Genomic DNA, 24,661 nt, shown 5'->3' with positions numbered 1-24,661 from the left:
TTTGTGTTTTTAAATGAATTTCTCTTAACAGTCACCATGTTCTTATCTACACTGCCTCAAAACTCTCCCCTCAGTATCATAAGACAGAACATGACTCACTCTCTCTTCTTCTTATGTCCATTTACCAACCCTTCGCCTGCCAACTTTACCCCAAACTGTAGATGACAGCCCCCAGACAACAAATCATCTTGTTTATCAACATCATCCAGGTCCCGCTTCAGTGTTTATCAACCCAACCCCTCTGCCCAAACTTGGCCTCTGCACAGTGGACCTATTCCAATGCCTCATCATTTTTCACTGACTTTTCTTCCTTCAAGACTTCTGGTTAGAGGAGACAGAAAAGAGGATCAACCAAAATTTTTAAAAATTCTGCCCTCCAGGCCCTTCTTCAAATATCTAGATGTTGCAACGGCTCTTTTATTCATGATTTATTTTTCATATAACTGTTTTTAGGAAGAAGCTAACTTAAATTAAAATAAACAATCCTGGCTGGGCAGTGGGTCACGCCTGTAATCCCAGCACTTTGGGAGGCCGAGGCGGATCATGAGGTCATGAGATTGAGACCATCCAGCCTAACATGGTGAAACCCTGTCTCTACTAAAAATACCAAAAATCAGCCAGGCGTGGTGGCACACACCTGTAGTCCCAGCTACTTGGGAGGCTGAAGCAGGAGAATCGCTTGAACCTGGGAGTCAGAGGTTGCAATGAGCGAGACTGCACCACTGTACTCCAGCCTGGGTGACAGAGAGACACTCTGTCTCAAAAAAAAAAAAAAAAAAAGAAAAAGAAAAAAAGAAATAAAATAAAATAATCCTAATTATCAGAGATTTTGAAAGTAGAATCACATGAACTGCAATTTGAAAACTATTAAAAGACAGCACTTCAAATGGGGAGATCCTTCAAGAGATATACATATCCCCAAAGCATACCAAATTAGTAAGTCAGCAAGCAAAACCGTATGTTTTATCCATGGGCTTATCAGCAGAGTGGAAGCCAACATTTTATGTGAGTCTGCATTCTTTAGTATGGCACTGGAAAAGCAGCACTAACTGAATAACGAAAGCAGCAAGTTCTAGTTCTGGCTCTGCCAAAAGCCAATTAGGTTATTTAAATTCCAGGGCCTCAACTGCAAGATAGTGCAATGGCAGAACAACTACATGCCCTGATTTGCACAAAAAAATCCCAGTTTATACTGCATGATTACTAACATACCCTCATTCACTCTCCACCAAAGTGTCCTAGTTTAGACAATACATTGTATGATCACCCTTAATGGTTAAGAGCACAAACCCACAAACAACCCTATAGTTACTCTCATTTTCATGTAAGAAAACAGAAGCTTAGATTAAGTAATTTTCCTTAAAGTTAATAGTTCAACTAAGTTATAGGGCCCATGAAAACAACTAACTCTAAGGAAAAACTAAATCTTAACAAACATGTATATTATTCAACAAACATTTCTTGAGTGCTTCAAAATAAAGCAAGGTACAGCACAAAGCACTAGGTGCTTCTTCAGTGTGAAGCAGGAACATCCAGTGATTAAAAAGTGAGATGTCCCAATATTTGTTAGGATATGCAACCATGTTAACAATGCTTTTGTCTATGAAATGAAACACTAGTTGAAGTTTGTTTGATTTCTGACTACACAGCTGATTTTGGTAGTGACAGTAATTATGTTCTACAAAGTCACCACAAGCACTGAATCAGTGAATACTGAACCACTGCTCCTAGGGGAAATACAGGATTAGATTCCCGCCAACCTTTGATCACAAGATTTTCATCAACCAATCAATACATAACCTTGTTTTATGTGTGTTTCTGTTTAAAGACACTTTATTTCACATACTGTGTTGATTAAATAACATTGAACTCAGAGCCAACAGCACAACTCAGGCCCAACTGAAGCTTCTCTAACATGTGTATTTTCTCAGTGAGGCACATCACAGCATTCCCACACTTAGAAACACTAGACAGCACTCAGTCCTATGCTTGGCGGGTCATCTTAAACAGTGAAATAACCAATAAAAAGCAGAAATTAAAAAAAAAAAAAAAAACAGTGCTAACATTCCTGCTAAAATGATATTTGTTTACCAAGCTGAAACAAGAAGGCCAAGTACTTGTTTGACCTCACCTGAGACTGTGTGTATCGGGCAACTCAAAATGCATGTTGCTCTGCACATGTCTACAAATGACCATTAAAGCCCAGCGAATAATGACTTTGGCTTACTTGCGAACGTGGAATTCACAAACAACAAGGATGGACTGTGATTGTCCTTACCAATTTAAGTCCTGTAAAAAGATACTTGACTTCCTGATTGATAAAACAGCTAAGCTGAAGTTGATTTTCCTTTCCTTTGGTGACTTCTTCTTCTTCAGATTCTGTACATTTCATGCTTTGTAAACTAAGATAAGGAATATGCCAACGGGTATTCAATTTGTTATATACTCTTGAATATAATACATTATCCTAATTCCATTAAAATTAATAGTATCATTCATTGGCATTTAAAACATTTTAGTCTCCCAATAAAGATTCATTTCAACATACTTAAGAATGTTCATTTGGCTACCAACAATTCTATAAACAACGAGTAATAAATGTGTATTAAAAGATAAACTGCAATAAACTCTAAACTATAAACTGGTATTTAGTGTGATCTTGTAACGGTCTTAGAAGCCCAAAGGTACATTAACATAATTTTTTTCTAAGATTTTCTAACCATGACCTAGAAAACAGTACTTTCCTGATTCATGTTTTATTAACTTGTTCAATCTCATGTATATAGTTGATACACACCATTTTGTACAATTAAAAAATTCTTTATTTTAAAAGTTATTATTAACAGTCACCTTGACATATAAGAAATTAATTCTTTATAAGGTGAATGAAAATGAGGTAGACTCTGCTAAAGATGTTCTCAGGAAAAAATAATAAATATCCTTCAAGAAATAAATTTAAAATAATTATATTAATCAAAACATAATGAATAATCCTATTATCCTTCAAGGTCATTCCAATAGGTATACTTTTCCAAATTCCTAATTTCCATTATTTTATTTTTTTAGGCATAAAAATCTCTGGGCTGGGCGCGGTGGCTCACACCTGGAGGCCAAGGCGGGTAGATTACCTGAAGTCAGGAGTTCCATACTAGCCTGGCCAAGAGGGTGAAACCCCCTCTCTACTAAAAATACAAAAAATTAACTGGACGTGGTGGCATGCGCCTGTAATCCCAGCTACTTGGGAGGCTGAGGCAGAATTGTTTGAACCTGGGAGGCAGAGGTTGCAGTGAGCCAAGATCGCACCATAGTACTCCAGCCTGGGCAACAAGAGCGAAACTCTGTCTCAAAAACGAACAAACAAAAAAAACAAAAAAAAAAACCTCTGAAGAATCTTTCTTCCACCCACCACCAATCAATCAGCCAATGATGCTATGTATATCAATTCTAATAAGGTAGATAGTCTACACAAATCTTGGCTCATAAGGATACGTAGTTTCAAACTCAACACCGAAGAACTGATCGATTAAACTTTTCTTTTTAGAAGGTGTCGCTGCCGATGCAGATGAAGAGTCTGTCTGCAAAAAATTAAAATAAAAACTCCAACTTTATATAAATATTAATGTATATTTTCTTCCACACAATCCAGTTTAGTAACACATATTTAAGTTTTTAAAATGTAGTCCCTTAATGTAAAATCCTTCAAAAAACACTACCAAAAATCACCAATGAATTAAGTTTAATAAATAATACATTAAATGTAAATGTCGTATGCAAGCTTCCAAATTCTGACTACAGATTGAGTATTTAAAGTATTTAAATACACATCTACCCATTACGATGAACTTATTTTAAGCCTTTGAGGGGAAAAAAATAAAAAAAGAATCAAGATATAATGAAAGTCTATAATCACAAATATATTTCAATTACCTCTTTAACAGAATCATCCTCTATGGCTTCCAATTTCTGTTGCAATACTCGCATCATTTGTATCCAACATTCATTAGCATCCTGTAATGTAAAAAAAGACGAAGTAATCCTGGCAGTGAATGATCTACAAAATTCTTCCAAAATAATCGCTGTCTCCTAGGCAAGAAAGTGGTTTCCTTCTTTAAAAATATTAAGCCAAATAAGAGATATGATCTTCCAAAAAATAATTCTAGAATAGCTTATTCATTCAACAGACATCTGCTGAGCTCCAATTTGTGCTAAACACTGTACTAGATACTCAGCATAATAGCAGTGAAAATATAAAAAGCGAAAAAAAAGCAGGATGGAAACAGTAAGTGATTCAGGGGAAGGGAAGTATGCTATTTCAAAGCCGGAGGCTTTGGTCTTGGAGCCATGAGATCTGAAGGAGGTGAGGGAGCTGGTCTTGCACTTGTCTGACAGCCAAAGGAACAAGAGCAAAGGCCCTGCAGGAAGAGGGCACTTGAAGGGTTTAAGGAAGCCTGTGCAGCTGGAGACAGGCAAGCAACTGGCAGAGCGGTAGTGATGAACACAGAAAACGCCAGGGGGCTAGAGGATTTAGGACTGCGGTAGAAATCACTAGGGAGTACTGAACAAGGTTCCAACATAATCCTATCTTCATTTTAAAAAGGACACTGTGGGCTGTGTAGAGAAACTGCAAAGGGGCAAAGGCAGAAGCCAGATGATCAGTTAAGACTACTGTGAAGTTCCAGGCAAGAGACAGCTGTGGCATGGACTAGAGAAGACTGATGTTTATATTTCGAACTATGTTCCAATAAGTATGGTAAATGTAGGAAACCTAAGTTTTACATTTACAGAATGAAAAATACCTTGCCCTAATTACCTGTTGAAGATACTGTCCTTGTTCACCCTTCTCGGCAAACTGTGGGAAAGCCATGTGCAAAAACTGCAGTAGAATAATAGGTGGAATACTGGAAGAAGTTTTATCCATGGAATCAAACAAATCTCTAAGGGCTTAAAGACAAAGCAAACATTGCCTTAATAAAACAGTCACATACTTAATACATGCGACTATAAATTAATTTTAATTAATACAAACAAAAACCTACTTAAATTTTTTTTTTTTTTTGAGATGGAGTCTAGCTCTATTCCCCAGGCTGGAGTGCAGTGGCACGATCTCGGCTCACTGCAACCTCTACCTTCTGGGTTCACGCAATTCTCCTGCCTCAGCCTCCCGAGTGGCTGGGATTACAGGAGCACGCCACCATGCCTGGCTAATTTTTGCATTTTTTTTAGTAGAGACAGGATTTCACCATGTTGGCCAGGCTGGTCTGAAACTCCTGACCTTGTGATCTGCCCACCTCAGCCTGGGATTACAGATGTGAGCCACCACACCCAGCCGCTTAAATATTTTTAAGTGTATCTACTCTGACAATTGTTGGACTCTCAATAAGAAAAAAAGAAATCATTTTTAAATCTTAAAGAACTCACCAGAAGACCTTACAAAGCAATTACTAGCTGTAAACAACTTCTGAGCCCTGCCTCTCTCTTTCTTCTTGCCAGCCTTTGTCTTCCCAAACAAAGCAGGGTGTTTTAATTCAGTACAAAGAACACATAACCTCTGTGTAGGGACCAAACAGGCATAATGTAATCGTTCTGCTACTCTGCCAAGATCAGGATAGCAGGTCACCTCTCCCCATTTACCTCCCTTTAAATCTATAGTTGGTTCTCATCTACTCAACTCCTGGAGATTTAAATCTGAGTCCTTAAACAGCTGACTCTACTGGACAGCTAAGAACCAAAACTACTAATAATTTACCTTCTTCAGAAAACCTTCTTTCCACTTAATCCCTCTCAGCAGCATGAATCTCACAGTTATGGACTAGTCTGTTCTCTTGGAGTTCGAACCATTTCTCCTCTGCTGACTTCCTAGTGATCATACCTTGCTCTGCTTCATGTACAGCAAAACTCTTCCTCTAGCTTACTTCAACTTGTATGTTTTATTAATACCCAAGATGTGAAATGTCACCTATCATTATCATACAGACTGAACCCACCAAATACCATAGCATCTTAGCACAAAGCAGGGGCTCAAAAAAATGTTACTGAATAACAAAACTGAACACAATGTTTAAAAAATATTTTTGGAGGGAAGGCTGAAATTTAGGCATCACTAATTTTTTTTTTAAATAAAAGCTAATTTTTTTTTAAATAAAAGCCTACATTTTAATAATACTTTATATACTACTCAAAAAAAACCAGATGATTTAAGATCTAGTATATACCATCAACAGAGCATCTCAAAAGTATTTCATTAGTTTGAAAGAAAAAGGTCAAGAAGAAATGTAGATTAAAAGAGACTAGTAAGACATAACAACTAAATGCAATGTGGGATCTTAAATTGAATCCTGAAGCAGGAAAAGAAAAACTTTTTTTAATGGACAATACTGGGACAGCTGGCAAAATCTGAATAAAGACTGTATTCTAGAGTACTGTGTGAAACTCCCAAATTCTAAAAAAAAAGTTTGTTTTTTGAGACAGTGTCTCGGTCTGTTGCCCAGGTTGAAGTGCAGTAGCACAATCTCAGCTCACTGTAACCTCCGCCTCCCAGGTTCAAGTTATTCTTGTGCCTCAGCCTCCTGAGTAGCTGGGATTACAGACATGCACCAACACACCCGGCTAATTTTTGTATTTTTAGTAGAGATGGGGTTTCACCATGTTGGCCAGCCTGGTCTCAAACCCCTGGCCTTAAGTCATCTGCCCGCCTCAGCCTCCCAAAGTGCTGGGATTACAGGCATGAGCCACAGCACCCAGCCCAGATTCTGAAAATTAAGAATTATCTTGTGGTTATGAATGTCCTTATTGTTAGGAAATACATACTGAAGTATTCAGGAATAAAACACCTGATGTCTGGCACCTTATTCTAAAATGGTTCAGAAAAAAATTACATGCATAACGGAAACATGAGAAACCAAATGTGATTAAAAGTTAGTAACTGGTGAATTCTTACAACTTTTCTGTAAATTTAAATGTATTTCAAAACAAGAAGTTAAAAGGTCAAGAAGCAAAAATGTAAAGAACAGTATTTTTCGTCACACCAATACTATTAGCTGCATATATGATGCTGGAGAAGCTGCTGAAATTCTAAATTATTCTAAGATACATAAGCTGTCAAATGAAGTAGATATAAACAATCACACTTTCTCACTAAAAACTTCAACAAATAAGTCTACTTTAGGAAAAAAGGTTAGAGTAAAATCTCTCTAACTGCAAATGACACAAAAGAAACCTGTTTATAATATCAAAAATCAATGGTTGACAACAATGAGATAACACTTCATACTTCTTGGATGGCTACAATCACAAAGACATACAATACTAAGTGCTGGTAAGGACATGGAGAAATCAGAACCCTTATACCCTTCCGGGGAAAATGTAAAACGGTGCGGCTCCTTTGGAAAATTCTGGCAGTTCCTCAAAAGGTTAAATACAGTAATCATATGACCCAGCAATTAATTCCACTCCTAGATACATACCAAAGAGAAATGAAAGCATTTGTCCACACCAAGACTTGTACACGAATGTCAGGAGTATTTGTAATAGTCGAAAAGTAGAAACAACCCAAATATCCACCAATGATGAATGGATAAATGATATGTGGCATGTCCATACAAGGCACTCTTATTTAGCAATAAAAAAGAATGAAGTACTGATACATGCCACAATGTAGATGAATTCTGAAAACATTATACAAAGTAAAAGACACCAGTCACAAGAGACTACATATTATCTGATTCCATTTAGTACAAAAGTCCAGAGTAGGCAAATCTAGGGAGAAAGAACACACAGATAAATGTTTGGGTAGGGCTAGAAATGGGAAAGGAGGTGACTGCTAGACGTTATGAAGTTGCTTTATGGAATGATAATGTTATAAAGTTAACATTTTAGTAAAATTTACACAACTCTGTGGATAAACTAAAAAACAATGAATTATACACTTTAAATGGGCAGATTTTATGATATGTACACTATATCAATAAAGCCATTAGAGAGAGAGTTTAAAAAAAAAAAAAGGCATGGCTGTAAAACCCTCTTGACCTAACCCAAAGATTTACCAATATTAAAATGTCCAAAATTACGTGAGGGGTATATTCTCTTATGCAACGAAGAAACCAGTTATTTCTATCCTTTAAGATTACTATGTCTCCTCATACACATCACTTCTTTACACCAATACTCACTAAGACCCTCTTTTATAATGATACATCGATTGTGATAAAACTCGTCGCTGGCTCTCCCCAGTCAATCCCAAAGATACATTACACAAATCAAATCTGAAGCCAAAATTATAATTTAACCCAAAAAATCCAAAGATTATTTTTCACAAAAGACAGACATCACTGATTTATAATCTGGATGATAAAATAAGTACCAAGTTGTTCAACTTAAGTATAATGTACACTCCAAGCTTAATGAGGTGATGTTTCACATAAGATATTCTGGAAACTGCAAAGGATTTTGAGTGAAAAATAAAATGTCTTACTCCTATTAAAAAGTAGTATATTTAGTATACAAACCTGCAGTAATATACTGCGCTGAAGCCATTTCCCCTGAAGCTCTCAAGGCACCTGCATACCTAGGAACATTAAAGCAGAGTTAAATAATAGAATTCAATTCATTCTAACACTCAAATGGGAAGCAACCTGTTAAAAGGAGTTACTACGACACCCTCAACTGCAGGTCCCACAGAGTTGTTCCCACCTTTCCTTTTCTTCTCTCCTGGTCTTGCATTATATGGAGAAAAAAAGGAATGCTGAAAAGGGAATTTAGATGGAGCCTACTTTAAGCTCTTTCCCTTTGTCAAACACATATAAAACAAACATTTTATTTTATTTTTTATTTTTTGAGACAGAGTTTTGCTCTTGTTGCCCAGGTTGGAGTGCAATGGCAAGATCTCGACTCACTGCAACCTCTACCTCTTGGGTTCAAGCAATTCTCCTGCCTCAGCCTCCCGAGTAGCTTGGATTACAGGCGTCCGCCATTATGCCCAGCTAATTTTTTTATTTCTAGCAGAGACAGGGTTTCACCATGTTGGCCAGGTAGTCTCGAACTCCTGACCTCAGTTGATCCACCCACCTCGGCCTCCCAAAGTGCTGGGATTACAGGCATGAGCCACTGCACCCAGCTAAAACAACCATTTTCTCAAAGTACTGTGAAACAAAACTATCCATTAATTACAAAGGAAATAAAATAACACAATCTCTGAAATAACTTGGAAGAAATAAGCATTAGATCAAAAACATTCAGCATTAGCTTGCTGTGTATCATTAAATAGGTCACTTACAGTTTTAGGTCAGTTTGCTCATCTGTAAACTGAGGAGCTTCTATTAAATGATTTCTAAATTCACTTTCAGCTTTACGATCCTCACTTAATTTACAACAGTACAACAAACTGGCCATGCAAAGGAAATATTCAAACTGCAGTCATTACTCACAATGTCTTATGATAAAAGCTCAGAAACTATCATTCAGTTAATATCAAACAATGAAAAATAGGAGGGAGACTGCATATGCACTATGATTAAACTATGTGTACATACTATACACCCATTAGAGTGATTAAAATTAAAATTAAAAAAAACTAGTATCACCCAATATTGGCAGGAATGTGGAGCAATCAGAATTACTGATCTTGTCAACAGTAATATGAATGGATCTCCAAGCTAGATACTGAGTGAAACAAGCCAGAACAAAAGAAAAGCACAACCTGTAGGATTCCATTTATTTTACGTTTCAGAATGTGCAAACTAATATGAAATCAGTAGTTGCTGGAAGTGGGTGGAGAGGATAAGGATTAACTGAGAAAAGGCACACACAAGAAATTTTCTGAGATGACAGAAATGTTCTATACTTTGACAGGCAAATGGATTACAGAGAATTTGCATTTGTCAAAACTGATCAAACCAAACACTTAAGATATATGCATTTCACTAGATGGGAATTATATCTCAATTTAAAAAGCAAAACCTCTATGCTTAGGTAGTATGAAAGAAATCACAGAAAGCATTGTGTTAAATTGTATTCAACTGAAGGATTTTGTTTTTCCCTTTTTCATTTGTTTGCATCTTTCAGAAACTGCTGTGACTAAACAAACTTTCTTAATTTTTCAATACACAATAATTCACAATAATGTCTGAATTATGTGTGTTCATTTTTAAAAACCTGAAAATCATTAAATTTCCCTGTTAAGACATTTGGCAACTTCTTGAAAGGCATTTTTGAAATTAAAATGAAGTACTAATATAGCAGACATATCCCAGAACATCACTTGGGAATGTAATTAGCTATATAATTGCTGCTGTTACTGAATTTTACTTCTTGTTATAGGGTAACATGAATATGTAACTATTTCTACATTTATGGCAAAGATAACTAATGAATTATCAACCTTTTTTTTGTAACTAAGAAAAGGAAAGTCATATGTAATTTAATATCCAAAAAACACTTCCCATATTAGAGCAATAAAATGTAATTCCTAATTAATGTAAAACCATCTATTAAGCCAAATAACATTAACATTGAAGTTTATAAAGAAAAACTTAGAAAAAGAGAAATTGACAGAAATACTGAGAGGTTTTACAGTCAAAAGTACTGAGGATCTTTCCTTATCTCTGTCAAGTTGATATATAAAAAGTAATGATAGGCCGGGCGCGGTGGCTCAAGCCTGTAATCCCAGCACTTTGGGAGGCCAAGACGGGCGGATCACGAGGTCAGGAGATCGAGACCATCCTGACTAACACGGTGAAACCCCGTCTCTACTAAAAAATACAAAAACTAGCCGGGCGAGGTAGCGGGCGCCTGTAGTCCCAGCTACTTGGGAGGCTGAGGCAGGAGAATGGCGTGAACCTGGGAGGCGGAGCTTGCAGTGAGCTGACATCTGGCCACTGCACTCCAGCCTGCGGGACAGAGCGAGACTCCGTCTCAAAAAAAAAAAAAAAAAGTAATGATATATAATAAAATTAACCTAATATCTATTATACTTTGACACCTACAAAGAGAGGACATTTTGACTTTTCTAGTCCCCATAAAATAATCATACATCAGATCAAAAAGACAAACTCAAATTTCCAAAATAGGCCAAATCCTTACCCATGGTGAAATAAAATACATTTATAACATATGCTTTCATATATGTGTTTCTAAATCCACTGGCTAAATAACCTGGCTTAAACTCTTGGGGGTGGATGTGGAACAAATGAAAAGCACATATAATGTTAATGAAAATACAAATTGGTACCTCCGTTTATGAAACTGGTTGGCAAAACATATCAAAACTGAATATATACATCCCTTTATGACCCAGCAGTTTCACTCATATATATTTTGTGCATATGCATACATACTCATATACACCCAACAGAAACAAATGCATGTGCCCAAAAATGTACTAGAATATTCAGAGCATATTTTTTCATAATCACCAAAAACTGAACATAAACCAAATATTTATCGATAGAAGAATGGATAACAAATTGGTAGTACAGCACACAATGGAATACTATACAGCATGAATAGAAATGAACCACCAATACACAGAACATGGATACATTAAACATCACGAGCCAGACCCATTAGCCAGTCATCAGCCAGACAAATGGGCCCAGTTTGTACACTTCTGTTCACAAAGAGTTCAAAATTGGTAAACTGATCTATGAGATTAGAAGTCAGGATAGTATTTCCAATTTGAGAGACATAAACAGTGGTAGTGATTAAGATCTGTGACGGGATTTTTAGAGTGCTGGAAGGGTTCTGCCTCTATTTTGGGTACGTGGATGTGTTCACCCTGGGACAATTCATTGAGCTGTACACTTACAATTTGTATACTTTCTGCATGTTATAATTCAATAATCAAAAATAAATGGGCCAGGCGTGGTGGCTCATGCCTGTAATCCCAGCACGTGGGAGGCCGAGGCAGGTGGATCACGAGGTCAAGAGATCGAGACCATCCTGGCCAACATGATGAAACCCTGTCTCTAATAAAAATACAAAAACTAGCTGGGCGTTGTGACACGTGCCTGTAGTAGTCCCAGCTACTCATGAGGCTGAGGCAGGAGAATCACCTGAACCCAGGAGGTGGAGGTTGCAGTGAGCCGAGATCATGCCACTGCACTCTGGCCTGGAGGTAGAATGAGAATGTCTCAAAAAAACAAAAAACAAAAAACAAAAACTGGGCTAAAAGGAAAAGATAACAGACTTTCTAGTGGTTTTTGTTAACATTTGAACAGCCTCATCTAACAAATAGAGAACAAGCAAAATCTCAGAACTAAATGTTTTCATTACTACACAAGAGTAAGTAAACAATCAATCTAATAGCCAATTCTTTGAAAGCTAAAATACAAATCTCTAGCAAGGTAACACAAACAAAGGGAGGAAAATACAAATAAAACAAATAAGAAATAAAAATACAAAAAAAAAAAATACAGGTCCAATGGTAGAATAACTCTTAAGCTGAAATAATTTAAAGACAGGACAATTTTGTAGGAAAATATAAATTACCAAAACTAACTTTAGAAGAGAGTAAGTACATTTAAAATACCCCAAAGGCCAAGCACGGTTACTCACGCCTGTAATCTCAGCCCTTTGGGAGGCCAAGGCCAGGGGATCACCTGAGGTCAGGGGTTTGAGACCATCCTGGCCAACATGGTGAAACTACATCTCTACTAAAAATACAAAAAATTAGCTGGGTGTAGTGGCGGATGCCTGTAATCCTAGCTGCTTGGGAGGTTGAGGCAGGAGAACCGCTTGAACCCGGGAGGCGGAGGTTGCAGTGAACCGAGATCACGCCACTGCACTCCAGCCTAGGCGACAGAGCGAGACTCTGTCTCAAAATAAAATAAAATAAAATACCCCAAAATAGCTGAGCGCAGCCAATTTCCTGGGCAAGTCTTTCAGCAGCAGATCAGTCCTATAAAAATATGAAAGAAAACAAAAGTTCCAGGAAAAGACGGACACAGCACTACCACAACTCTAACACCAAACTAACACAAATTAAAAAAAAAAAAAAAAAAAAAAAACAGCCAGAGGGAGACAGAATGCTATACATCAGTCTTAGTAACAAATGACCCCAAACATCCTTTTAAAATGTTCCAGCAAATTAAATTCAGCATTATATACTGAAAGAATATGAACGCATCAGGAATATAGTCTATTAGGCTAACTATTAACCTAATGTATCACAAATAGATCCAGTGAGAAAAATCTTAGAACTAGGTCAACAAACAACATTTGACAATTTTAACATGTATTTCTTATTTTTAAAACATCTCCAGTAAACAAATGATGGAGGGATACTTTCTTAACATTCTTAAGAATATTTCCACCAAACCTGAGGGGAGGACAAGAAGAAACAAGAAAAAAAGAATATTTCCACCACACGCAAGGTCAATGTTTAACCCTAAAACACAACAATCTTATTAAAATCAAAAACAAGAGAATTCCACAACCATCTACTATTTAACACTATGTTAAAAGTTCTAGCTAGTGAAACACGAAAGAAACACGAAGTAAACTGCCTGAAACAGACAATACTAACCTGAGTAATGGATTTGATTACCTATTTAGAAAATCCAAATATTAATAGAAAATAGGTCTTATTTCCTCATAAATATAAGTATCATAAATAAATCATAATCGTAAGTATCATCATAAATAAAATGTGTTTTCAGGGTAAATAAATGTGTTTTCAAGGTAAATAAAAAGTATAGTAAAATTTTCATAGAATCTAAGGACTATTTCAGTATTAGGGGAAAGTACACCTTGGAACCATGGAAATCTGACATTTGAAATTAGTATGCCTGATTTCTTCCCGTCAGCTAGCAGGGACAATAACAAAATGATCAAGGGAAAATTCATCTAACAGTACAAAATACAAAAATTCAAAACAGCTAGAAATAAAACACGTGAAAAAAATCCATCTTACTGAAAGTCAAACAAGATCTGAAACAATGGGGAGACAGCCTATATTCCTGGATGGGAGGGCTAAATATTGCAAAAATGTCAATTTATCTGAAACCTATGGTTTTGGATAAACATTATGGTCAAAATCCCAAAGGTTGACACTCCCACTATATATCCATTTAGAGGGAGAAAGGCGTATTGAACAACATGACTATGAAGTTCAAAGAGATACAAAATATGGATCAAACTATCCAGTAATACATTGAAAGTAAGAAGGATGCATTACTATACACCAGATGGTTAAAATGGCATAATACAAACACATAAAAAAATCAGATCTCAATAAATAAACCCAATTAGAAAATCCAGGACCAGGTCTCAAAAATATTTACTAATAATACATATGATAAAAGATCAATGTGTATCAATATACTATAAATGGTAATTGGAGAAAAAAAGAGAAACCTAGATTTTTACCTTGTAAGAGAAATGTATGTCACCAATAAACTCACCAGTAAAAAGTAGTTCAATCTTACCAGTAATCAAAAAATATTTATCATTATAATATTTTACTTTGATGAATATGTACAGAATGTAACATTCATATTTTTCTACCTTTTGGGATAACAATTGCCAATATCTAAAAGGTCCAACTATCCACTCTAATTTATTAACCCACCAACTCCATTTCCAGAAATTGATCCAAAGAATCCTATTCATCAAGATGTACTGCAGAACGGTTAATATGTAAGCATAAAAACAAAGACGTGAGCACAAATTTAAGACTGTTCGAACTGGTTATAAAAAAAACACAAACTGCTACACATATGTTTAAAGAAAAAACCCAAGTATAACACAAATCTTCATCCCTTTCTCTTTTATTTTGAGACTGAAGTCTCACTCTGTTGCCCAGGCTGGAGCGCAGTGGTGCGATCTCAGCTCACTGCAGCCTCCGCCTCCTGGGTTCAAGCAACTCTCCTGCCTCAGCCTCCCCCTCCCAAGCAGCTGGGATTATAGGCGCCCACCACCAAACCTGGCTAATTTTTGTATTTTTAACAGAGATTGGGTTTCACCATGTTAGCCAAGCTGGTCTTGAACTCCTGACCTTCAATGATCTGCCCCTCAGCCTCCCAAAGTGCTAGGATTACAAGCATGAGCCACTGCTCCCGGCCCATCTCTTTCTTTTTTTTAAGAGACAGGGTATCATTGCATTGCCCAGGCTGGAGTGCAGTGGCATCATCACAGCTCACCGTAGTTGCAAACTCCTGGGCTAAAGCATTCCTCCCAGCTCAGCCTCATGAGTAGCTGGAACCACAGGTACACACCACCACACTCAGCTATTTCTTTTTTATTGCAGAGATGCAGGTCTCACTATGTTGCCCAGGCTGGTCTTAAACTTCTGGCCTCAAGCTATAGATTCAGCCTCCCAAAGCACTGGGATCACAGGCATGAGCCATCACATCCAGCCCAGGGCATATCTTCAATCTGTATGAATTAAATGTATGATGCATTTTCATCATATCCTGACATAAGGGCTGAGAAGATGGCTAAGAAAAAGTGAGTATCAACTATGTAGACTTTTCTGTTATTTAAAATTTTTTTGTCAAGAACAAGTGGAAATCAATTACTTAGAATGAAGATTTGTGTGCCAGATGTGGTGGCTCACACCTATAATCCCAATATTTTGGCAGACCGAGCTAGGAGAATTGATTGAGGCCAGGAGCTTGAAACCAGCCTGAGCAACATAGCCATCTCCTGAAAAATCAGCTGGACATAGTGGTGCACGCCTGAGGTCCCAGCTACTCAGGAAACCAAGTCAGGAGGATCCTTGAACCCAAGAGGTCAAGGCTGCAGTGATCTGTGATTGTGCCACTCCAGAGCCTGGGCAACAGATCAAGGGCCTGCCTCAAGAAATAAAAAATAATTTAAAATGTTTAAAAATTTTAAATGAAGATATGCCCTCAACAAGCTAAAAAGAAGAAAATAATTTTTAGTAGTATAAGCAATCCCATACGCAATTTCACACAATGAACATATCCCCTAGACAGCTGTGAGATGAAATATGGGGCTTTTCTGTTCCCTCCAAGTGTCTCAGTTCTTGCATGCCTCTCATATGAGCATCTCACTGAACTGAATGAGACTCTAGTGTTTAAAGATAAATATTTTCAGCCAGGCACAGTGGCTCACGCATGTAAATCCAGCACTTTGGGAGGCTGAGGCAGGCAGATGACTTGTGAGGAGTTTGAAACCAGCCTGGACAATATAGTGAAACCCGTCTCTACTAAAAATACAAAAATTAGGCATGGTGGCACACACCTGTAATTCCAGCTACTTGGGAGGCTGAGAGAAGAATTGCTCAAGTCTGGGAGGCGGAGGCTGCAGTGAGCTGAGATCACACCACTGCACCGCAGCCTGGGTGAGAGAGTGAGACTCTGTCTCAAAAATAAATAAATAAAAAATAAGGGGAAAAAAAAAAAGATGAAACTGGGTACGCTGTGTATATTGAGAGGTGGGGCTTGCTAGTCTCCAATACAACAGATACGGCAATGTGATACTGTCTTTTGAGGAGTAATTTATAGAATTTTGGGATGATTTTTTATAACATATAGTTTTTACTCTAGGTTCTAAACTGAGAACCTAACTCCAGGAGTATGATGAGATTCCACTGTTGGGCGGCATTAAGCAAGCCATTTCAAACCTTGTTTTTACCTGTGGCTACAGTTCTTGGTCCTTACTGCCTGTTAAGCTAATCCAGTCTCTTTCTCTTGAATACACTTTCCTTCTACTCTCCATCATTATACATCCCACTTATTTATTATTTTATTTTATTTTACTTTATTGTCTTTTATTTATTTTATTTTTTGAGACAGGGCCTCACTCTATTGCCGAGCCTGGAGTGCAGTGGCAAGCTGATGGCTCACTGCAGGCTCGACCTCCCAGGCTCAAGCAATCTCCCACCTCAGCCTCTGAGTAGCTGGACTATAGGTACACACCACCTCACCTGGCTAATTTTTGTTTTGGTTGTTTGTTTGTTTTGTAGAGATGGGGTTTTGCCATGTTGCCCAGGCTAGTGTCAAACTCCTAAGCTCAAGTGAGACACCTGCCTCGGCCTCCCAAAGTACTGGGATTACAGGCAAGAGTCATCGCACTCAGGACTCATACCTCCTACTCTATAGAACCTGCCAAAGACAAGTTCTGCTAAGTATTTGTGAGGATGATCTTCCTCATCTCCAGCTGTAAAACACCTTTCATGGAATGTTTTTCTCTTTTTTCATTCTTCTTGTTATCAGTTAGTGCCATTTTTCCAAAGACATACTACCATCCATGACATCTTGTATCAATTAGGTTACTAAGTGCACTCTCTTGAGAAAATTTAGAATTCAAAAACTACTTCTTTTGTTTGGCATCAGAGGTTGCTGTACAAAAAAAAAAAATACTAAAAATAAAAACCAAAAAGCAAAAAAAGTAACTTTCACTTTTTATTTTTTTAAAAATAAGAAAAAACAAAAAAATGTTTCTTTTGGTTTCAGGAAAATAGAACCACACAGGATGAAATCTCCCCTGCTTATAAAGAACTCTTTCCAAAACATAAAAGAGCACTCTCCCAGGAAGAGGCTAAAAGGCATCCAAGAAGAAAATAGTAAAGAGGAAATCTTGGAAGTGAGCCAAGGCTATCTCCACCAGCCACTCCCAAGGGTGCTAGCCAGAAAGCTACCCCAGCAAACTACCTATTCAGATAATTTGCAACTGAGACTTAAGGAAGAGAATATGATGGCATGATATGAGTACACAACCTTCAAACAAATGAGGGAAGAACAACCCTTACATCCAAAAAGAACAGAGTTAAAAGGCCAAACAAGGGGAAAAAAAAAAAAAAAAAAAAACCTTTAAATAAAAATACTTCAGAGCCTCAGAAAAATAAAAGCAGGATTTAGATCCAAAAATTAAGAATAAGGAGTTACAAAAAAGAACAGAAGGTCATGATAAATAAGCAATGAAACAAAGCAGACGCATCAATCAGTAAAATGTAAGACAGAACTGAGGCATTTTCCTAGAGCACATCACATAAAAATTATAAAAATTTAAAACATGAAGAAAAGTTAGAAGACTAAAAAACAGATCTAGAAATTTTAATCTGTATAAGAAACCAGGTAGAGGAGAAGCAGTATCTAAAGAAATAATGACCAAGAAATGTCCTAGAGTTTGGGACAAGAGTCCTCAGACTAAAAGTGCTTACTGAGTACTAAATAAGATAAATAAAACCTACACTCTCACATTCTTGGAACACTGGGGGAAAGAAAAAAAAAGAGAAAACCCTAAAAGCTACTAACAGAAAAGAATAAAAATCAAGACTGATATCAGATCTCTCATCAGTAAGCACGGACACACAAAAATAGTGGAGAAATAACTACCAGTCACTAAGGAAAAATGGCTTTGACCTAGACTCTTGCCCCAAGCAGTATTATCATCCAAGGATAAGAGGAAAGGGTAAAATAAATCAATATTTTGGGACATATATAAAAGACACAGTAAGATTCACTAGGCAATTTTTAAAGCAAAATTAAAATAAAAACTGTATTAAAGAACAAAATAATAATCTTAGCTACCTAGAATTCAGAGGATAATTTGAATGTCAGTACTCTGCTTAAAATTTTCCAGTGGCTTCTCTTCATCCACAACACAAAGTCCACACTTCTTAAAAATGACTTCAAGATTTCTGGCTGGCCCCTGCTAATCTCCCATCTAGCACCTTTTCTACATCCATTCTTCTCCAGGCAGTTGCACTGAGTATGCTGCAGTCTCCTGCCTCCAGATGCTTGCTTAAATACTATTTCCTCCAGTCCACTCTCACACTTCCCTAACCCCTCATCCAGGCTGGGATAATACTTAACTGTTTAAATACCAGTTACTCTAAGAAGTCTTCCCAAACTATCCTTAGATACCCCTTATGAACCCTCTTAGATGTTCTCATAGCAGCCTACATTTCCCATCAAAGCAGTTCTGAAACAGTACCTGTTTACTTGATAGTCTTTCTCTATTAGACTGCAGGTGCCTTGAAGACAGATACTGTGTCTTGCTCACTGATAATACATCAGCTGTAATCTATGCAGTTTCTCATAAATACCTGACAACTATTCACTTCAGAGAAATGTAGAAAACCTTTAAAGTCACTATTTCAGATTTCTGCACAGTCCTTCTTTCCCTTCTCTTCTGCTTAGTTCTATCACATTTCACAAGAGACTGAGGGAAAAAACAAAAATCAATATTCATAAAGCTGTCTAGAATCCAAATTGTAGTTCAGAATTCTATCATAAGGAACTGACAATTTATGTATCAAGACAGTTGTATAAATTTAGTCAGAATTAAGTTACATATTTTTTAAGTTTCATTTATACTCACTGGAAGAAAGGACCCTTATTTGTAGACTATTTCACAGGTTCTCGAAACATTTGTAATTAATTATTTACTCTTTTCCTTTCATACGATGGTATAAAAACAAAATGTTCTTTCTTTTTTGGAACCAGTACTGACTGACATAAGGATAGACATATATATAAATAGAAAAGAATCCAGGGTCCAGAAATGAACCTATACATTACGATCAACCGACTTTCAAAAAAGGTGCTAAGACAATTCAGTGGGGAAACAACAGCCTTCAACAAATGATGCTGGAAGAACTGGATATACACATGCAAAAGAATAAGCAAATACCTCCCTCCCTCCCATCATACATAAAAATTAACCACAGGCCTCAATAGAAGAGCTAAAAGTATATTAACTCTTGAAAAACAACAAAGAAGTAAGTTTTTGTAACCTAGAATTAGACAGTGGCTTCTTACATATGAAACCAAAAGCATATGTGACAAAAGAAAAAATTAAAATTAAGATTAAACTACATCAAAATTAAAAAACATTTGCACTACAAATGTATCATGAAGAAAAGTAAAAGGACACTGCATACAACAGACTTAGGAAAAAAAATTTTTAAAAAACAAAGTAAAATGACAGCTTATAGTATAAAAGAAAAGATTTGCAAATTATCCATTGGGAAAAGAACTTGTATATATGTAAAAACACAATTGAATTTTTAAAAAGACAACCCACTTAAAACACAGGCAAAAGATTTAAACAGACATTTCTCCAAAGAAGATATATAAATGGACAATAAGCACATGAAAAGATGCCCAACATCATTAGTCACTAAAAAAAAATGTGCATGACAACCACAATGAGATACCACACTTCACACCGCTAGATGGCTTAATCAAAGACAGAAAATATTGGCAATCTTCTCACATTGCTGGTGAGAATGTAAAACAGTACTGTCGCTTTGGAAAATTATTGTGGCAGTTCCTCTACACGCTAAACGTAGTTACTACTATGAAAACGTTCATCTACACAAAAAACATGAATGTTCACAGCAGTATTACTTATAACAGCCAAAAAGGAGAAACAATCCAAATTTCCATCAACAAAATGAATGGATAAATAAAATGTGATATATACATAAAATGAAGTATTATTCAGCCATAAAATAGGAATGAGGTATTATATATGCTATAACATGAATGAACCACGGAAACATGCTAAATGAAAGAAGTCAGTCACAAAAAAACCACATATTCTATGATTCAATTTATATGAAATGCCCAGAATAAGCAAATCTATGACAGAAAGTAGATTAATGTTTGGCTAGGGCTAGAGGTGGGTGAAAGGGTATAACTAGTGACTGCCAGTGAGTATGACACTTCTTTTGGAGGAGGCGGAAAATGTCCTAAAATTGATTGTGGTGATGGTTGCACAAACTTGTGAATACTGTAAAAATCATTAAACATTTTAAAATGGTGAATTGTAGAAGAAATTAATTATATCTCATTAAGATGCTAAAGAAAACAAAACAAAACAATACTACTCACCCAAATGTGAACATCCCTTACCCAAAAAAGACTGCAGTCTTACCTTTTAAGGGCATCTTTGAGTTCAGGCACAGAACGAATACACTGAACTGTGGCATTCATGTAACAAGTGTTACCAAGGTTTGTCAATCCACATGGTAACTCCATCTAGTTTTAAAAAAAAAAAAAAAGGATTAAATCATTAAACCATTTTTACAAAATGACACGACATATATAAATCACTAAAATTCTCATTTTGAATCAAGTACCATTTACTAGCTTCTACCAATTTATATTCTGCCTTCACTCTAAAGAAACAGTTTTATTTCCCCCCCCAAAAAATGTTTACTTGGATCATGCTGGCCATCATATTATGTTTTAGTTTCCTTCTTAAAAATAAGAGAATAATCATACTAGTCTTGCCTTCTTGGCAGGTTTATCAGGAGAAGAGAACAGGCAAAACATGCATAGAAACACTTAAAAACAAAAAGCAAAATAACAGGAAGGGTACAGTGGCTCACGCCTGTAATCCCAACACTTTGGAAGGCTGAGGTGGAAGGACAGCTTGAGGTCAGAAGTTCAAGGTCATCCTAGGCAACACAGCAAGACCCTGTCTCTACCAAAAAAAAAAAAAAAATTTTTTTTTTTTAATTTGCTGGGCATGGTGGTGCACACCTACAATTTTCACTACTCAGGAGGCTGAGGTGGGAGGATCACTTGAGCCCAGGAAGTTGAGGTTACAGTGAGCTACGATCATACCACTGCACAACAGCCAGGGTGACAGAGCAAGACCCCATCTCAAGGGGAAAAAAAAAAAAACAAGAAAATGAATGAATGGCACTAAATAAATGCAAGGTGTTAAAAAAAAAATTTGACACGTGTGTTGGCCAGTTTCTAAACTGATTTTGCATTTAAATTCAGGATAAAATGTATATATTTTCCACACGAAGGATTTAAAAAATTTAAATATCCCAGCATTTAAACTACTCTTTGACCCTGTTTTCTCATAAATAATAGTAAACACTTATATAGTACTATCTGCCAGAAACATATTTATTACAGATATTAGCTAAATATATATAAGTTAAGCCTAAATAAATTCACTTGGAAGTCTGAAAACCAGTAGTAAGGTGTACAATACAAAAAAAAAAAACCCTAACTGTGCATTATTTAACCACAGGACTCCCTTAATCTAATTAAAAATAATAAAACTCTTATTTACAGATAAAAACATCCATCTTGGTATTAATGATTAAGTCTTCAAGACATTTAGATACTACTTTCTGAAAGACACTGTAATAATGGTCCTTCAAAAAGTAGTATCAAACATATAAAATCTGGCGTGTCTTACAGCAGATGCTAACTGTTCTTCTGTCATGTCTTCTACGAAGACAGTTTTGGCTGAGGGTTCTTCTGGGAGAGCATCTGCTGACCCCATCATTAGTAGAGTCATTCCCTGTTTTTAAAAAAAGTTATTTCATGAAAATCCTTAAAAGTTGGTAATGTTTATGTCAAACAAAAGAAGCCAGGCACAAAAGAACACATATTACATAATTCTATTTGCCAAAAAAAAGGAAATCTACAGAAAGTAGATTAGTTGCTGCCTAGGACTGGAGGTGGGAAGAGGGAGTGGCTTTAAATGGTACAAGTTTCTTTCTGGTGTAACAGAAATGTTCTAAAATTAGATTGTGGTGAAGGCTGCACAACTCTGTAAATACACTACTAAAAAATCACTGCATTGTTTAAAACAAGTAAAAAGCCCTGGGGTGGCTGTTTGAGGCCAAGGCAAAGGTGTAAAGAAACTTTTTAGTGAAGAAACTTCTAAATCGCGATTGTGGTGGTGGTTACATGACAATACAGAATTGCCCAAAGTCATCAAGCTGTACATCAAACACAGGTGAATTTTACTCTATATAAATTGTACCTGAATAAAGCTGAAGGAAAAAACAAATATTGCCATAAAAACACCTAATAATGTTTAGAATATTGTAGCAGAGGGAATTTTTCAAATGATTATTAACATTTAAGTGGCATCACCTCTCCCCATAACAAACTAACAACTAATAAAATTCAGACCAGGCATAGCGGCTCATGCCTATAATCCCAGCACTTTGGGAGGCCGAGGCTGGTGGATGGTTTGAGTCCCGTTCAAGACTAGCCTGGGCAACATGGCGAAACCCCATCTCTACAAAAAATATCAATATTAGCTGGGTATAGGGGTGCATGCCTGTAATCCCAGCTACTTGGGGGCTAAGGTGGGAGGATCACTGGAGCCTGGGAGGTTGAGGCTGCGGTGAGCTGTGATCTCACCACTTGCATTCCAGCCTAGGTGACAGAGTGAGACCCTGTCTCAAAAAACAAAACAAACACACACACACTAATAAAATTCTTTCTGTGAGTGTCTATTGTGTAACTGTAGTGATTGTTTACATTTAAAAACAAATATTTTTAGAGCATTAAATTCTCCATTACTGAAAAATATCAAACCAAATACAGAGTAAATTTGTCCAAAATATCCAATTATATAATTCTACACATTAATCTAAGTAAATACTTTTATTGAATACACATGCAAACACTCCTACAATCAATAGAAGGACAAGGAAGACACTGTCATTGTAAAGCTCATAATCTTAAAATATGAACAACACCTTACTCTCTTACTCAATATCTTAATTGGAAGGCATGAACACATGAGACAAAGAAAAAGGTAGGACCAGAAGTGGAGGTTTAAAAAAAAAAAAAAACAGGGAGGGAAAAATGATAGCCAGAAGACTAAAAATATCCAGATGATGATTAAAATTAGGAAATTAGTAAGGCCAACAAATTCAGTTAAGAATACCTACAATTAAATCTAAAGACCTTTATTCTATCACCTTTTATTTCTACACAGACATCTTATAAGATCATTGCAAAGCAGTAAAGCAGTACTAAGCCATCACTACAGAATTTTTTTTTTTCTTTTTAGAGACAGGGACTCACTCTGTCACCCAGGCAGGAGTGCAGTGGCACAATTACAGGTCACTGTAGCCTCAAACTTCTGGCCTCAAGTGATCCCCACATCTCCCAAAGTGCTGGGATTGTAGGTATAAGCCACCCTACCAGGCCAAGAATCTTTTTCCAAAGACAACTGTCTCAGGAGCCAACTATTTAAAGAATATACTAGCAATAACCAGTTGGAAAACACAATAGAACAAATGCCAACATATATCTAAGAATAAACATAACAAGAAAAATGTAGTACTTTAGTAAGAGAATAAAGCTTTACTTCAGGATAGAAAAAAAGAACCTAAATAAATTGAAAGACATGACAAGTTCTGTACTTGAAAAATTACTATAAAAATGCAATTACAGTTATATAAACTTAATGAAATTCCTTTACAAAACCTTGCAAAATGATTCATTCATGCAGCAAATTTATACCCATGATAATAGCTAAGAAATTTCTGAAAAAAAATAGAGACTAAAACAATGCCCTTAAAAATTACGGGGAAAAGGGATTATATAACGAAAAACATTGAGAAAAACTGTATAATTTAGAAAAAACATACTATCAGCTCTCCACTTCATACCATACCACAACCATAATGAATTAAAGGTAAAGATTTAAATGTAAAAAACTTAATATTCATAAAAGAATGCAAGTGAATCCAAAACCTCATGCATTGTTGGAAGATTTTCTAAAATTGACATAAATATTAAAAAGACTGATGTAACTATAAAAAATGTCTATAAAACATTTGAAAACAACAAACTAGGGGAAAAACTACACCATATATACTAAGCACTCAAAAAAGCAAATCTATAAGAAAAAGCGGGCCGGGCGCGGTGGCTCAAGCCTGTAATCCCAGCACTTTGGGAGGCCGAGACGGGCGGATCAC

At 36.4% G+C, this 24,661-nt stretch overlaps 1 protein-coding gene across 1 annotated transcript in view; it reads right to left on the bottom strand.

The window, feature by feature from the left end:
* The window catches only part of USP14 (ubiquitin specific peptidase 14 (tRNA-guanine transglycosylase)), a 61,623-nt gene that overhangs the window by 11,296 nt on the left and 25,666 nt on the right, over positions 1-24,661 (bottom strand). Inside the window, exons 6-12 of the mRNA XM_011957775.1 lie at positions 22,132-22,236; positions 20,845-20,948; positions 8,505-8,563; positions 4,811-4,941; positions 3,928-4,008; positions 3,490-3,575; positions 2,279-2,393 (exon numbers count right to left, since the gene is read on the bottom strand). Coding sequence (XP_011813165.1) covers positions 2,279-2,393; positions 3,490-3,575; positions 3,928-4,008; positions 4,811-4,941; positions 8,505-8,563; positions 20,845-20,948; positions 22,132-22,236 — 681 coding nt within the window. The remainder of the gene's footprint in view (positions 1-2,278; positions 2,394-3,489; positions 3,576-3,927; positions 4,009-4,810; positions 4,942-8,504; positions 8,564-20,844; positions 20,949-22,131; positions 22,237-24,661) is intronic.

The sequence above is a fragment of the Colobus angolensis genome, unplaced genomic scaffold (assembly GCF_000951035.1).
Source record: "Colobus angolensis palliatus isolate OR3802 unplaced genomic scaffold, Cang.pa_1.0 Scaffold45, whole genome shotgun sequence".
NCBI lineage: Eukaryota > Metazoa > Chordata > Mammalia > Primates > Cercopithecidae > Colobus > Colobus angolensis.
The sequence above is the reverse complement of the archived record's forward strand: the minus strand, read 5'-3'. Positions and strand labels throughout refer to the sequence as shown.